The sequence below is a fragment of the Tamandua tetradactyla genome, chromosome 16, assembly GCF_023851605.1.
Source record: "Tamandua tetradactyla isolate mTamTet1 chromosome 16, mTamTet1.pri, whole genome shotgun sequence".
NCBI lineage: Eukaryota > Metazoa > Chordata > Mammalia > Pilosa > Myrmecophagidae > Tamandua > Tamandua tetradactyla.
The window spans coordinates 67,692,741-67,710,234 of NC_135342.1; the positions used below are offsets into that span (position 1 = coordinate 67,692,741).

Consider the following 17,494-nt stretch of genomic DNA (forward strand, 5'->3'; position numbering starts at 1 on the left):
GCAGTGGCCATTCAAGTTCCACTCCCCTTTGTGAAGCCTTAGTAACGATTCCAGCCAGCATGGTCAGGCCCTTCTTAACCAGTCCTGGGTTTATTGAATGCTTCTATAGGTTATTACATTGTTACTTATTTTGTGGTCATTGTACATTAATATTTACAAGTCTCACCTCCTCTTGAGTATAAGTCCCATCCAGGGTCTGATCCTGATTTTATGTAATTTGAAGCATACAATTTTATAAGTCCTTCATTAAAAATACCAATTAGGTACAAAATTATAAATTTTTAGAATGAGAAAAGAAATCACAACAAATTTTTACTTTAAAAAAGCTGACAAATCCAAAAATTCAAGAAAATAATATAATGTTTTGTTAGTTAACTGTCACACTTCTATAATAATTTTCTCTTATGTTTTTGTTTGCTGGGATACTGTAACAAAGTACTACAAACTGGGTATCTTAAAACAACAGCAATTTATTGCCCCACAGGTCTGGAGTCTAAAAATCTGAAATCAAGGTGTCAGCAAGGCTATGTTTCCTCTGAAGTCTGTAGGGTTCTGGTGGTGGCTTGCTGGCAATCCATGGAAGAATTCAATGTCTTTCTCCTTCACAGGGCTGTCTTCTCTCCCTGTCTGTTTCCTACTGATTGTGTCACACTTTCCTCTCTTTATAAAGGCATCTGTCTTTATATGCCCAATGAATGCAGGTGGCTGAAGGATGCACTGACAGAGAAGTAGATTGGTGAACAATGGTGTACACTTACGAATGAAGGTTGGGCTGTTACAAAAAGGAACAATGTCGTGAGGCATGCAATGATACGAATGAACACGTGGGACATTTGGTGAGACAAAATAAGCCAGAACCAAAAGACTAATGGTCTGGTCACCTTTAGAAAATGCTTATAAGAAAGCAGGGGCCTAGACTGTAAGCTCTTAGAGCAGACACATTAAGTCTGGAGTGGTGATTATTATTTCTGGATTTTGAGAGGCTGTTTTATATATGTAACCTAGTATTTAGAGATAAGAATGAAGCCAAACAGGTTGGGGTTAAAGTAATTGAGAACATAAGGGTAAGGAAGACAGTGTCTATATTTTAGAACCACACATAGTCTTTGAGACCAATGGAAAAAAAGTTTATTTGATCTGGAACTGAAATTTTCTGTAGTGCATATTCTAATTCAACCTATCTGTATAGCTCATTTGAACAACTGAAACACAGGAAGCACAGAATAAGAAAGAGGACCTTTAATCTTGTATAGATTATTGTAATGCTTGGAAACATTCTAGAGTATATTAAGCAGATAATCAAAAAGTATTGGCAAAGTCCCCTGAGGTAGGGGAGAAAGAATATGGAACTATTAAACCTTACCATCAGGGAATCCCCTGATACTGTGTCAAACTTTAGGGATATCCAAATCAGTAGGCCATCCCCTCAATCATGAGGCTTACCCTTGTGAAGCTTATGTAGGTAGCAGAGAAGCTTAGATTACCTAAAGGCATGCCTAAAAGTTACTTGTGGAGGACCTCTGTTGTTGCCTAGATGTGGCCTCAGTCTCTCTAAGCCCAACTCTGCAAGTGAAATCATTGCCCTCCCCCCTACGTGGGACATGTCATCCAGGGGTGAAAGTCTCCCTACGTGGGAGATAATTCCCAGGGATGAATCCAGACCTGGCACAATGGGATCAACAATTCCATCCTGACCAAAAGGGGAAAAAGAAGTATAATTAATAAAGTATCAGTGGCAAAGACAGTTCAAATAGTCAAGAGGCTACTCTGGAGGTTGCTGTTACGCAAGCTTCAGGTAGACCTTGCTACTTATCATAACCTGCCAACCCCCAACCAGGACCATTCCAGCCAGTCCTAAAGAACACCTAGGGCAATATATAAGATTCCACAAGGGTTCCATGCACTAGAGTAACCTTTCAGAAACCTACAGCCTCCAGATGGGTCCCTGGTCCAGATAAGTCCTGAAATCTACCCCAGATTCTCCGAAACAGCAGATAGTTCCATCTCCCTACCCCATATTAGTGACAGACCTTCCAATATGAAAAATTTAGAATGGCTGTAGCCCAAACACCCCTAAAGAGAGGGATGGAAAGATCAAAGGTGATGGTGGCGTTATACAGAGAAGATAAGATTTAACAAATGAATATGTATGCTGAATCATTTAATTGATATCTCTTTTGGTCTCCAGTATTTTACAACAACTAGAAGTAAAAACCTAAAATTGTGGAATTGTAACCCATGTCAAACTCTGAAATATGTTCTACAACTAATTGTGGTGCTGTGCTTTGAAATTTATAGCTTTGTTGTATATATTTTTTCACAATAAATGAAGGAAACAAAGTCGATTGTGGTGATAAAATATTTAAGCCCTCTAGCCTCCTATATTCTGGAGCAGCTGGAAGGAAAAATGTGAGAAGATTATATGGTAGGCCATGACAAACTGTGGGATCTGTCCTGTAACTACTTATTGAAGAGTGCTTTGAAAATTTTGCACATAAAATCTCTCCCATTCATTTAATAGTCTATTTACAAAATGTTTTTCTATGCTCTATTATTCAGACTTCAGAAATGACCTTCCATTGCAGTACCTACACTCTGCATTTACTGTGCCTGAGCCATTTGGTCTGACTTTCTGTTCTCCCATTTCAGGTTTGTGCCCACCAGTGACCCCCTAGTCTTCAAGTTTCCTCCCAGACAGCTACAAGGCTGCCTTCTTCTTGCCATTCAGATCTCACCATTATCTCAGTCACTTATTCAGAAAGGCTTCTGGCTCATCCCTGGTCATTCTCTATCATAGCATTCTATCTTACCATTTTCAAAGCATTTTTCACTATTGGATAATTTAATTGCTTATTTATTTACTATCTAACTTCTTACCCTAGAATATAAGCTTTTCTAGAATGGAAATATTGCCTCTTTTGTCCACTGTTGTCTCCTTGGGTGTGTATTCTCAATGGGGGCAATATCGTCTCCAAAGGGCAAAAATTCATTCTTTTTTTTTTTTCTTTTAAAAAAATTTTTATTAATACAACCAATCAACATGCAAACATGAACATTCTTAACATTCCATACTTGGCGTGCAATCAATGGCTCACAATACCATCACATAATTGTATATTCATCACCATGATCATTTCTCAGAACATTTCTCACTCCAGAAAAAGAAATAAATAGAAAAAACTCATACATACCATACCCCCTCCCCCTCCCCCTCACTGACCACTAGTATTTCCATCTTTCCAATTTATTTTAACATTTGTTACCCCTATGATTTATTTTTTAAATTTTTATAAATAAAATAAATCAACATACAATATGAACATTCTTTTTTTATCACATAGTTGTATATTCATCACCATGATCAGTTCAAAAATTCATTCTTGAGGAGTAAATAAAAAATTACTTATTTTTAAGTATAAAGCACCAGTATGCATACAGTACATAATAGATATGTGGTATATATGGAATTTTCAAATTTCATAAGGGGGGTTGCCAATTAGGGAAGAAAAAGTGTCTAGAAAGGCTCCTTAGGGGGTGATAATGAAAAAAATGTTGAGAAATACTGCTTTGGGATTTAGAACAGTGCCAGGGCACATAGTAGGCTCATAAATACATTTTTAAATGAACAGATGAGCAAATTAATGAATCAAACCCTTTAATAGCTGAAGAAGTAGGTTCAGAGAGGTAAGTAGCTATTCTCAGGACATATAATTAATAGATGGTAGAACTAGGCCTCCAGTTGATTTTCTGGGTCTCATATTTTTGCTCTATGCCAATAAGTGGTCAGTGCATGCTTTTTTAAAATTGATTTGACAATATTAGACAATGTCCCATCAAGAAGCAAAGAAAACTTATATTTTCTAAGCAACAGGGCAAATGATCTCAAAAAGTCATTCTATTCAAAAAAGTCCATCTAGTCCTTCCCTAGGGGCCATTAATAATGGTTTATGCATGTATCATTTTAAAAATGGGAGTCAGTTCCGTTTCCTACTCTGAGTGAAATAAGGGTGAAAGATGAGCAGCATTTTTAGTGTCTTATAATTGTTTCACTCCATCCCTGGTCAAAAGAAAAAACTAATGTTACCATTTATTAAGTAATCAGATCCAGTAGTTTAATAGGTATTTATGTCCTAATAACTAGGCACCTGTTGGGCACTGGATGCCTTTTCAAGCGTTGGAATCAGATCAGACATCACCATCCTTATTTCCTGTTCTACATTGATTTTCACGGGATACTTATTTTTCATCACAGCAATTGCTAGAAACCTAGCTTTGAAAATATTTCACATCATTGAAAGGGCTATAATAATCTAATATTGAAAGTGTGAATTATCTCAAGTTAGTAGTTTTCACAGTGTTTGACAGCTGTTGCTGTGATTCCCTCAAACATTTAAAATATCCTGTGGCATCCTGTGAGTTCATTTTAGTGACACTTGGGACTGCCTTAGTGCACAGTTTGGAAACAGTGGCAGTAGACGAGGTACTTGATCTTAGAATGACTTAGAGATACCCAGGAACTGAAGTGATATTTTGGAAAAATATTTAGAAATGAAGATTGAAGGTAGGGAGAACTGGCCTAAAAGTGTTGTATCTATTTCAAACTTGGAATAGATTGGCTGTAGAGATGGAGTGAAGAGGTTTGGAAAATGAAAGAAGTTTTGAACATGGTTGATTGGAGAATTCCCATGTAGTAGACAGCTTTTGTGGTATCTTGTCCAGCCCATCTCCACTTTCTGGACAACAACCATAGAGTGCACCCTAGCAGCCATATTTATCCTCAGAGACTTATCTCACCAGCTGAAATTGTTTAGACAGCAGTGGGGGAGTGGGAGAGATGTGTACTTGAGCTAGCCTAAGTCAATCAGACTTGCTCTCACAAGAAGTTGGAATTAAGACAGTGTATTCATTTCCTATGGCTGCTGCAACAAATTACCAAAGACTGGTGGCTAAAGTGCACCCTAGCAGCCATATTTATCCTCAGAGACTTATCTCACCAGCTGAAATTGTTTAGACAGCAGTGGGGGAGTGGGAGAGATGTGTACTTGAGCTAGCCTAAGTCAATCAGACTTGCTCTCACAAGAAGTTGGAATTAAGACAGTGTATTCATTTCCTATGGCTGCTGCAACAAATTACCAAAGACTGGTGGCTAAAAACAGCATAAATTTATTCTCATACAGTTCTGGAGGCCAGAAGTTCTGAATTAGTGTCAGCAGGGCTTTACTCTTTCTGGAGACTCTGGGGAGAACCCTTCCTTGCGTCTTCCAGCTTTTGGTAGCCCTTGGCATTCCTTGGCTGCATCACTCCAATCTCTGTCCCTATGTCCCATGGCCCCCTCCTCTTCATGTGTCTGTGTCTTATTCTGTCCTCTCTTATAAGAATATTTGTCATTGGCTCATGTAATTCAGGATGATCTCATCTCAAGATCTTTAGTTTAATTACATTTGCAAAGACTCTTTCCAAATGAAGTTAATAGTCACAGGATCCAGGTGTTAGGGCATGGATATAATCTTTTCTGGAGCCACCATTCAACTCACTACACTTAGAGACTTAGAGATATTCAGGAACTGAGGAAATATGTGGGGAACTGGGATGACTATTTTGTAAGATTTGGGTAGAGAAGTAGAGAAAGGTAGGTCTGAGGTGAGGGAGAAAAATGAAGTAGAGGTAGAGAGAAGCAGAAATGAAGGGATATTTGGGGCCCGAGATAGACAGACAGAGATAAGCTGTGCTTTGGTTCTGTTTAGCTTTCTAGTTCTGGCCTAATCTTCAGGAAGCCAGCTGCCCTCAGGTTCTGAGATTTCATAGAAATCATCAACAAAATCTCCTATTGGTCTAAGCTAGTTTGAGTGGATTTCTCTAACCTTCAACAAAAAGCCCAAAGACAAAATAGAACAGTTGAAAGTTGGGGCATGTGTGTGTGTGGAAAGCGGAGTTAGTCTCAATATTTGGTACCTCTTCAGTCTTCTAAAGTCTGCTATTTATGACACAGAAGAATCAATAGAAAATTATCATGGTGGCTACTCTCAAAATAAAGCTGATTATTAAAAACATTTCCATAAAACAGAATGTGACAACTCAACATTTTTTCTTACAATAACTCCACTCTATACGTGACTTAGAACACTGAAGTGAACTGTGTTTCTTTCTGAGTAATGATTAAGGAGGGCATTGGCAAACTGGAGTTTGTCTAGTGAAACGTCACTAGGATATAAGGGGACTAGAAATCCTGCTATATGAGAAACTGTTGAACCAGCTCAGGCAGTTTATTCTGAAAAAAAAATGGAGAACTTGGGGGGCCATGATGGATGGTTTTTCAATACTTGAAGAAAGAACTTTCATTAAAAAAAAGGAATTAGATATATTATTGGGAGTCACATTCTGGGTTAATTCAAGAATAACTTTCTAAATACTTTAGCTGTCTGTAAATGGAGTGGCCTGATGCCTGATGCGAGGTTTGAAAAGTAAGCACTCCCAGCCTCACCCATGTCCCTCCCACAAAAGACTGTGAGCCCTTTGAGGGCAAGGACTATTTTTATTTATCTTGATATACCCAGTGCTTCACATAAGGTCTAGTGTTTAGCAGGTTCTCAGTAAAAACCTGAAAGATGAAAGAATGAAAATCAGTTGTTTAAACATGGGTTGAGTGACAATTTAAGGGTGACATAAAAAAGAAGCCTGATCCAAAGGATGGTAATAATATTAATAATAATGATAGCTTTCATTTATTAAGCTCTTGGTTTATGTTATCTTATTTAATCTTCAACAATCCTATAAAGTAGTTTCCCTTATTTTTCAGAAGTGGGAACTGCAGTCCAGAGAGGTTAAGTAACAAACTCCACATAGGTCATAAGTGGCAGAGCCAGAGTCAGCTCAGAATAATTAAAGCCATTGCTCATGTATTGAGTAACTGTTGTGTTCTAAAAATTTTGTACATATTGATCTCTAAGACTCTTTGCAATGATGGGTTATGATTTCTGGGTATTTTCCTCCCAGGTTCTTGCTCAGGATCCTCCTCTGCTTGGATCCCATGGACCAGGATTATTGAGGTAGGCAATTGGGACTCTCAGGGTAGCTGAAAACTTGAACCACTCTGAGGTCTGAACAAAACTTGGTCTTGTAGTAGTGTGCTGCCCATTGGCTCAATTATGTGCCTTAGAGAGAAGAGGTCCTGGGCTTATCTTTCCTCCCCAGTCCAAATCTGAGGTTCCTGAGGGATCAGGCAGCTCTGATAAAGAATGGAGAAATTGTCATCCTTTCCATTAGTCTTTTTACTTGAGGGGGAATGTAAGTTCACACACAAAAAATGATTTCCCTTTTGGATCTACTTTTTTTTTTTGCATGGGCAGGCACCAGGAATCGAACCCAGGTCTCTGGCATGGCAGGCAAGAATTCTGCCACTGAGCCACCATCACACCGCCCTTGGATCTACTTTTTAATACTGTAATTAGCCTTCAGTGGGATGTCCATTTCCAGCTGAGTAGATTTTTTGGTTTTGGTTTTGCTTTTGTTTTCCCTGACTTTTCAGGGAACAAACTAGGCTTCCAGGATTATATAACTGATAGGAACCAGAGGAATAGTGGCCCTGGCCACTGATGCAGCTCTCATTAGCCCCAGGCAAGAGCTCTGAGGATGTGATGCATGTGCAGGGAAAGGGTGTTAAAGGGGGGAAAATAAAGCTGGAAGCAGGGAATGAGAGATTGGTCTGAGGCTGAGGGGCCATATGACTTTAGATAATCTATTGTCCTCTCTAACACTAAACATCTTCTACTCTTCTATACACTTCAACAACATGTTTCTGCCTATATGGTCTATCTCATATTTTTATGTAACTGTTAAGCAATTTAATTTTTGTCTTCTATTCTCTCTTTAAATTTTCTCTCTGTGCTAGTTATTCTCCTGTCCCTAGGAGAACTAAAGCAGGTGGCAAGACTTTTTTGGATCCTTTTAGGTGTCAAAACATAGTCAGTCAGTACAATTATTAAAATGTTCCATCCTAAATGATAATCAAAAGTTTGAACTTAGAGTTGTGGTTCCTCTTTTCTTTTAGCTTGGACCTGCTGTAGGCAGGAAACCTACAATTGGAGAATGGAAGCATGATCATCTTCTCTCTTTCCTATTGCCTTCTGCTTGAATTCATTGTGGCCTTTACACCTGTGTCTTCAGCTGGATAAGTGTTTTATGGCCTCCCTGGAATTAGAGCATGAGGAGGGAAGAAAGGAAAAGACTGTAAACAAGTTGCTACTTGTCTGCTACTACTGTAACTGACCTGATAATATTATCTTGGGGAGCACTTTCAAGATTTTCAGATAAGTTGCCCCCATTATTGGGAATCTTTACTCTGCAGTTCTCTTACTGGGGTCAGGTGCATCTCTCTTTAGGGATGCTATTTTCCTTTTCCTTGGCCCTTAGGACCCTAAAATACTCTCAGCTTCCCTTTGTTGAGGTCACTTTGTTCCATTAGATTTCCCTCTTAGAAAGGACTTAAAATGACCCTACACAGTCTCTCTTAGTGATCCACATATGCTCCATAGAAAATATCATTCTTACCTTGATATATTCCAGGGGTGAGGGTGGGTTGTTCTCAGACCTTTGATCTGCTACCTGCTAACAAGCCAGCCCATCTCTTGCTGTTTAGGACATTCAGGTGAAAATTAGACACCAGCCCACTGTGCTCCCTAAACTTAAGGAGCCATAGATTAAATTCGTCAGTGAATTCCTTAAAGCCTTTTTCTCTCCTTTGGAAGCTAGGAGGAGGAGCTCACAGCTCATCTTTCTTTGGAGAAAACCTCCTTAAAAACTCTTCAGAGATCCTTCCTAATCTCTTACTCCTGAACCTTTTAAATACTCAATGTGTGAAAGTTTTAAGAGTTGTCTAAGTTGTTTTTTTGGTAAATTCTTGGTTTAATTCAACTCACTACCCATTGTGCCTCAGTTGAAATGGGTATTTTAACATCTGTAAAAAGATATCACTTGTTTATTCAACTAGCTTTAAGCTCCCACTAGACCAATGCTGTCCAATTGAAATATAATGCAAGCCACATAGGTAATTAAAAATTTTCTCTTAGCCATATTAAAAATAGAAAAAGAAACAGGTGCAATTGATTTCAATAATTTATTTAACCTAATCCAAAATATTACCATTTCAATGTGCAATGAATATTAAAAAATCATTGAGATGTTTTATAGGTTTTTTTTTTTGCATTAAGTCTTTGAAATCCAGAGTGTATTTTACATTTACCTCATACCAGCCACATAGCATGTGCTCAAAGACCACAGGTAATTTGTGACTTTTTTAATGGACAGCTAAGCTGTAGATTGTAAATTTTACAGGTAAAGTTTATGTCTGCCTTGTTTGTTACTATATACCACAGTGCTTGGCATATTGTAAGCATTCAGTATTTGTGGAATTGAACTTAAATATAATTGAAAGAATGAAGAAATTGTCAAGGGAATTATTCAATGGCTTTCCACGATACTTACAGTCTACATCATTCAGTTCTGCACATAATTGGTTTGTCCACATAGACTGTAATTCACTTATTCTATAAGCAATTTAATTCCATGAAGGTGGAGATATTGTCCCCTGTCTTGTTCACTTCTGTATTCCCAGAATCAACCACAGTTCCTAATATTGTGATATGGAGTTTCATACATTCAATAAATATTTATTTAGTTCCCTCTCTGGGCCTTTTAGGTGCTCTGGGCACAGTAGTGAATAACACAGACAAGGTCTCTATCACCAGGGACTGCCAGACAACATAAAGTAAAAAGAGCTTTGAAGGAAATAGGTGATGTACTAGACTATGACTGGGGCTGAAGAGCAAGTGGTTAGGGATGAGAAGTCGACAGAGCTAGGGGAAGGGCAATCTGATTATGTCTTTCCACAGTCCCCATTTCAGCCACATTGCCCTTTCAGTTTCTCTAACACTTCACGTTTATTTCTACCTTAATGTTGCTGTTTCCTATGCCTGAATTGCCCTCTTCCTTGCCCTTCTATAACTGGTATCTTCTCAGGTGTCAGCTCAAATGCCATCTCCTCAAAGAGGCCTCCCCTGACCACCAACCTACCGGGCACATCACCGCAGCCTATCTCCATCATATCACCACGTTTTGTTTATTCTCATAATTTGAAATAATCTTCTTTATTCATCTGTTGCTTCCCAACCAGAAGGAAAGTAGGAACTTCATCTTGACAATTGCTATCTTTCAGTGCCTAGAAAGCATCTTATGACAAATATATGGCCAGTAATAAGTGAAAAGTATCTTCTAAATGAATGAATTAAGGAAGACCAAATGGTTAGTTAAAGTCTTTGGGAGATGTCTAAAGGCATGATTTGAATCAGCCCATAGTCTAAATGAAGTCTGCAAAGAAGCACACTGTTTTTCTGCAGTCTCTGAGAAGGAAGATGGGGATTAATGTATATGGAAATTCTAATTCCTTTGAAACACTGCACCTATGGAGCATATTATTGGATAAATGGAAATAAACTCTTCCCTATAGCTTAGAGAATTCACTTGAAGAAACCAAAGAGCCCCTGGTTAAAAATTCCTGTGGAAATGGGGATCCCTACAGAAACATGGGGAGGCAAGTTTTAACTGAAATAATGCATGAAGGGCCTTTAAGGAACTGGGACAGTTGCTTGGTGAAGGGTGGCACTGGGGGAAGAGGGCCGTGCTAAGAGTTCCTGGAAACCAAATTCTTTCCCACTAAGTATCGCTGCCAGTCGGTTGCTAAGGACGCTTTCCTTCTCCAATCATCGCGCGGCTTGCTAGGGTGTGCGGCGCTTGGTGGTTGCTGTGGCAACGGATGGCAACAGGTGAGACCCGGCGGCTACAGAGGAGCACTGGCGGCGTGGAGCCGTGTAGTGACCCTTTTAGCTGCGGCGTCTGTGAGTAGTTCTCGGGGTATCGGCGGGGAACGGGGCGTGGAGCTGATGGGAGACCTGGGGTGGACTGGGGTCGGAGGTGCTCTCAGTGATTGTGGGGGGTCAAAGTGCGGGGGTCATGGGCATTGGCTGGTGTCTCCTCTTCGTGTTTATGCCTCTGGTCCCGGGAGGAACTCCCAGGGGGCTCTCCAGGTTTTCTAGACCTTATCCCCATCTCCCCTGACCCCTCCTCTTACCCCCATTAAAGTAGGGGACCTTGGATGTCAGTTCGTGGTATTCCACGGCCTGAGAGAGACTGCATGGGGCAGGCGTTGGGCCCAAGGACGTAACACCTGTGTATTCATCCTGGTTATAACTTCACATTAGTTTGTCATGAGACTTTAAGTAAATAATTTTCCTATTTATTCACAAGTAAATGGGGTGCCGCACCCCTCGACCTACCTCTCGCCCTCCGCTTCCTGCTTCCTTCACAGGATGATTGTGAAGATCAAATGTATGACCAATACATCCTTTATATCATTTAGATATGTATGTATTGTTTTTTACTCCAGGTCTCATTCCATCCTCATAACGACCCTGTGAAGTGACTGCAATGATTAACTCATCTTTACAATTGAGCAATATGGGCTGAGAAAGTGCTCCATGGTCAGGGCGAGTAAAGCCAAGAGGACTAGACCACGTTTGTTTGATTGTTAACACCATATATGCTACCTACACTGTCCTGGCCTCTGCGTGTGCTCACCTTACATCTTGGGTTTCTTGCTCACTGCCTCTACTGAGTTTCTTTCCTCTTTTTCATTTCAGAATCTTTTAATCAGTATGTAGTTTCTTTCTTTCTTTTATTCCTTAAAGTAATTGAGGTCCTACTTCCTGTGTAGTACTAATGTAGGTGTTTGCAAGAAAAAAAATGTGATGACACAACAAGCTGTGCCCTTGATGAGCTCATGCATGAAGTCACATCTTACTCCATGTTGTAGTCAATGCCTAAAGTCAAGGTTGTACACAATCAAAAATACCCTTCTGGAAACCCTTTACATCACTCACTAGCAATCCAATTAAACAAATAAAATTGTTTAATTCTGGGAATATCTGAGGAAATTTCATAAAATTCTAACTTACTGAGTTTTCCTGTTGTCACCATAAGTTAGCAGGATAGAATTATCAGTTCCTCTATATCTTTGTTCTTTGCCATGGTCCTCATTCAATGCTTTAATTTCTTCAAGTTCTTCCTTGAGAATGTTGAGGAGGCTATCACTATTGAGATAGACTGCAGGACCAGCATTTTCAAGACTACTATCTTATTCTCATTCTACAGCATAGGCCTACTGAGTTGGAATGACAAAGGCAATAATGAAAATGATTTAAAAAATTATTTTCCTGTCTTTTCATTTAGTTAAGTGTATATAAAACTATATTTTTCAAATATAAAATCCCATCATTCCCATTGATGGGCTCTTATTGTAGAGATTTACTTGTCTTACATGCTCATCAACATTTGTTATTATTAGTCTTTAAATTTTTTTTCTCTCTGATGAGAAAATAATATTTATAATTTTTTAAATTTCCTATTTTCCTGATTACTGGTGTGGTCAAACAGTTTATCTTTATTGGCTACTGATAATTCTTCTGTGAATTGCCCATCGTTATCTTTGCCCATTAAAAAGTAATATTTTATATTAATTTGTAGGAATACTATATATACTCTGTATATTAATACACTGTATGTAATGTTGAAATAGAATTTAAATTAATACGTTTCCCTCAAAATGTTTTTAGCTATTTATAAAAGTCAGGTTTATTGACATTTAATTTACGTACAATAAAATTGACCCCTTTTTAGGTATAGAGCTCCGTGGGTTTTGAAAGATGTATGCCGTTATGTAATCACCACCACAATAAATACATAGAATGTTTCCTTTAGTTCAAAAAGTTCCCTTCTGCCTAGTCTATTCAAAACACTTTCCCCACCTACATTGCCTGGCAACCAGTGATCTGATTTCTGTCTCTATAGTTTTGTCTTTTTTTCCCCAGAATACAATATAAGTTTATTCATAAACTATATAGCCTTTTTGTCTGCCTTGTTTTATTTAGTATTTTGCTTTTGAGGTTTATCCATGTTGTTGCATGTAGCAGTAGTTTATTCTTTTTATTGCTGAGTAATATTTAGTTGAATGGATATACCATGAGTTTATGGATATTTGGGTTGCTATCAATTTTGATAAGTATAAATAAATAAAGGTGCTATACACATTCAGATACAGGTCTTTGTATCAGTATATGTTATCGTTTATTTTGGATGAATCCTGGGAGTGGGATTTCTTAGATATATGGTAAGTGTATGTTTAATTTTATGAGAAACTGCAAAAACTGCTTTCCAAAGAGACTGTGCCATTTTGTATTCCCACCAACAGGTGATGGTTTTGTTAGCTGTTCTTTTTGGTGTGTAGCAGTATCTCATTCTGGTTTTAATTGGCATTTCCCAATGAGTAATGATGTTTAACATTTTGTGCTTATTTGTTATCCATATCTGTTCTTTGCTGAAGTTTCTGTTCATTTCTTTTGCCCATGTCTTACTTGGTTGTCTTCTTACTAAGTTGTATGAGGTTTTTTTTTTTTTTTTTAACAGCATTCCTGGATACAAGTCAGATACTTGATTTGTGAATATTTTCTCCCAGTCTATGAACTGTCCTTTCATTTTCTTATAGGTGTTTTTTGAAGCCAAAAGCTTTAAAATTTTGATGAAATCCAGTTTATCAAGTTTTTCTTTTATGAATGATATTTTGGTATGATATCTAAGAGCTCTTTGGCTAACTTAAAGTAATACAGATTTTTCTCTTATGTTTTCTTCTAGGAGTTTTATAGTTTCAGAGTTTATATTTAGGTCTAGTATGTATTTTGAGTTAATTTTTGTGTATGGTGTCAGACAAAGGTGTATGTTTTGTTTCCATAGTGATGCCTTGCTGTTCCAACCTCATTTATTGTAAAGAATTGCCTTGGCATCTTTGCTGGTTTGAAAGGATGTGTGTACCCTAGAAAAATCATGTTTTAATCCTAATCCCATTTTGTAAAGGCAGCTGTTTCTTCTAATCCCTATTCAGTATTGTATGTTTGAAATTGTAATTAGATCATCTCCCTGGAGATGTGATTTACTCAAGAGTAGTTGTTAGGCTGGATTAAGTAGAGGTATGTCTCCACCCATTTGGGTGGGTCTTGATTAGTTTACTGGAATCCTATAAAAGAGAAAACATTTTGGAGAAAGAAGGAGATTCTGAAAGAACAGAGAATGACATAGCCATGAGAAGCATAGAGTCTACCAGCCAGCGCAATCTTTGGAGATGAAGAAGGAAAAAGCTTCCTGGGAGTTTCATGAAATAGGAAGCCAGGAGAGAAAACTAGCATATGATGCCATGCTTGCCATGTGCCTTTCCAGATGAAAGAGAAACCCTGACTGTGTTTGCCATGTGCCTTCTCACTTGGGAGAGGGACTCTGAACTTCAGTGGCTTTCTTGAAACAAGGTATCTTTCCATGGATGCCTTTGATTGGACATTTCTATAGACTTGCTTTAATTGTGACATTATCTTGGCCTTAGAACTGTACACTAGCAATTTATTAAATTCCCCTTTTTAAAAGCCATCCGGTTTCTGGTATATTGCATTCTGGCAGCTAGCAAACTAGAACAGCATCTTTGTCAAAAAATCAGTTTACCGTATATGTTTGAATCTGGATTCTCTGGAACAGAAAAGATAGTCCAAAAAAATGAGAAGTATAATTTTATTTTTTCTCGAATGAACTGCCAGTCATTCCAAAAATGCACATTACCTTGATTCTGTAACTTTATTGTGAGTCTTGAAATTAGGTAGTTTGGGCCCTATTTTGTTCTTTTTTTTCAAAATTGATTCTGCTATACTGTTTCCTGTAATACAAATTTTGGAATCAGGTTTTTGAAATCTACACAAGATCCTCCTGGCATTTTTTTTTTTTTTTTGGCATGGGCAGGCACTGGGAATTGAACCCGAGTCTCTGGCATGGCAGGCGAGAACTCTGCCTGCTGAGCCCTGTAGCCCACCCTCCTACTGGAATTTTGTTGGGATTTCATTGAATCTATAGATCAGTTTAGGGAGAATTGACACCATAATGATATTGCGACTACCAATTCATAAGCATGGGGTGTCTCCTTTTATTTACATATTCTTTAATTTCTCTCAGCAAATATTTTATAGTTCTCAGTGCACAAATTTTGCACATATTTGCTCTTGACCTTAGTATTTTCTGTTTTTTGGTGCTATTATACATGATATGGTTTTTAAAATTTCAAGTTCCAGTTGTTCATTGCTAGTATATTATATAGAAATGCAACTGATTTTTATATATTGAACTTATATGTTGCTGCCTTGCTAAACTCACTATCTTAGTTTTAGTAGCTTTTTAAAAAAATGTATATTCTTTGGGCTTTATAATCATGTCTGCAAATAAATAGAGTTTTAGATTTTCTTTTCCAGTCTCTATGCTTTTTATTTTTTCCTACTTATTGTACTAGTTAAGACCTTCGGTAAATGTTACATAGAACTGGTGAGCGTCGTTATCCTTGCCTTGCTCCCAATCCTGCAGGGAAAGCATTCAGCTTTTCACTATGAGGTAAGATTTTAGTTGTAGATTATTCCAGATGCCCTTTATGAGGTTGATGAAGCTCACTTCTATTACTAATTTTCTGAGAGATACTACCATGATGGATGTTGATTTTTTTTCAAATTCTTTTTCTGCATATGATCATATGGTTTTCTTTTTTTGATGTGTTGTTATGATAGATTATAGTGATCAGTTTTTAAATGTCAAGCTTATCTTGCATTCCTTTAATAAACTCCTCTTGGTCATGATGTTTTTTCCATTTTATATATGGCTGGATTCATTTTACTAATATTTTTATCAGGAATTTTGCAATATGTTCATGAAGGATACTAGTTTATGGGTTTCTCTTTTAGTAATGTGTGTATTTCTGGTTTTGGTGTCAGGGTGATTGTGGCCTCATAAATTGTGTTGGAAAGTGTTCCCCTCTCTTCTATTTTCTGAAAGAGTCTGTGTAGTATTTGTAATAAGTTCTATTCTTTAAATGTTTGATGTTCATCATTTTAAAACTTTATTTATCCTATGAAGGAAGTTTTAAATATAGTAATCTTTTATTTTGGATTTTGCTTCTTATTAAAGAACATCTTCTCTTTATTGAGGTTATAAATATATAATTAGATTTCTTTTGAATAACTTGAGTGATGTAATTTTAAAATATTTTTTATTGTGAGATAAAACATATATACAGAAAAGCAATAAATTCTTAAAGTACATATTAACAAGTAGTTATAGAACAGATTTCAAAGTTTAGTATGGGTTACAGTTTCCTAATTTCAGGTTTTTCCTTCTAGCTGCTCCAAGACACTGGAGACCAAAAAGAAATATAAATAGAATGATTCGGTAGTCATACTCATTTGTTAAATCCTAACTTTTCTGTTATAACTCCTCCTTGTCTTTGATTCTTCTCCCAATCTTTAGGGCTATTTGGGTTATGTCCATTCTAACTTTTTCATATTGAAAAGGGGCGTCAACAATATGGGATAGGGGAATGGAACTGGTTGATGTTTTTGGAGATACTGGCACCTCTGAGTTTCAGGACTTATTTGCCCTAAGGAACATCTGAAGGTTTTAGGTTTCTGAAAAGTAAACTTAGTGCGTGTAACTTTTGTAGGATCTCAGATAGAGCCCTGGGCATTCTTTATGGTTAACAGGAATGATGTTGTTTGGGGTTTGGCCAACTGTGGCAATTAGTAGTATCTAGATTAAACTTGCATAAGAGTATCCTCCAGAATAGCCTCTTGACTCTGTTTAAACTCTCTTAGCCACTGAAACCTTATTTAGTTACATTTCTTTTCCCCCTTTTGGTCCAGAAGGCTTTGTCAATCCCACAGTGCCAGGTCAGGCTCAATCTTGGGAGTTATGTCCCATGTTGATAGGGAGACTTTCACCCCTGAATGTCATGTCCCACGTAGGGGGGAGGGTAACGGTTTTCCTTGGAAAGTAGGGCTGAGAGACAGAGAGAGAGAGAGAGGCCACATTAGAGCAACAAATGAGGTTTCCTGGGAGCAACTCTTAGGCATAATTATAGGTTGTCTTAGCTTCTCTGTTACAAAAATAAGTTTTATGATGGCAAACCTCAAAAATCAAGGGCTTGTCCTTTTTTCTCGGGTGTCCCTAATGTTTGAGAGAGTACCTGGCGTTTCCCAGCTAGGAAAGTTTAGTAGTTATATGCCTTTTTCCCAGTCCCTCAAGGGACTCTAACAGTTCTTTTTAATTATCAACACACCGTACTCTGTGATATATCCAGGTTTTACATTAAGCTATACAGAATTACCAAGCCTCATTCCCTTCTGGGGTCCATGTGTTTGGGGTTTAAATGAGTTGTCCAGGCAGGTTGATTTGGATTGTGTGTTACAGAAGATTTAGGTTCTAAACACCATAAATCTCTCTGCCTTTCGTCGCATGTAGTAGGTAAAGCTCTAGAGTACATACACTATTGTCCTTTGCCCTATATTCTGATTTACCTTAGTCTCAACCTAATTGG

The 17,494-nt window shown here is 37.8% G+C and overlaps 1 protein-coding gene across 10 annotated transcripts in view; it reads left to right on the forward strand.

Moving 5' to 3' along the window:
• Positions 1-17,494, forward strand: part of HYDIN (HYDIN axonemal central pair apparatus protein) — a 511,177-nt gene that overhangs the window by 53,701 nt on the left and 439,982 nt on the right. For 3 of the 10 annotated variants that reach the window (XM_077132961.1, XM_077132963.1, XM_077132971.1), the window contains exon 1: positions 10,490-10,817. In XM_077132961.1, the coding sequence (XP_076989076.1) occupies positions 10,808-10,817 (10 nt within the window). In that variant the 5' untranslated portion in view covers positions 10,490-10,807. Of the gene's footprint in view, positions 1-6,993; positions 7,047-10,485; positions 10,890-17,494 lie in introns of those variants that run through there. The other 7 variants (XM_077132962.1, XM_077132964.1, XM_077132967.1 and 4 more) reach the window with 6 other exon arrangements.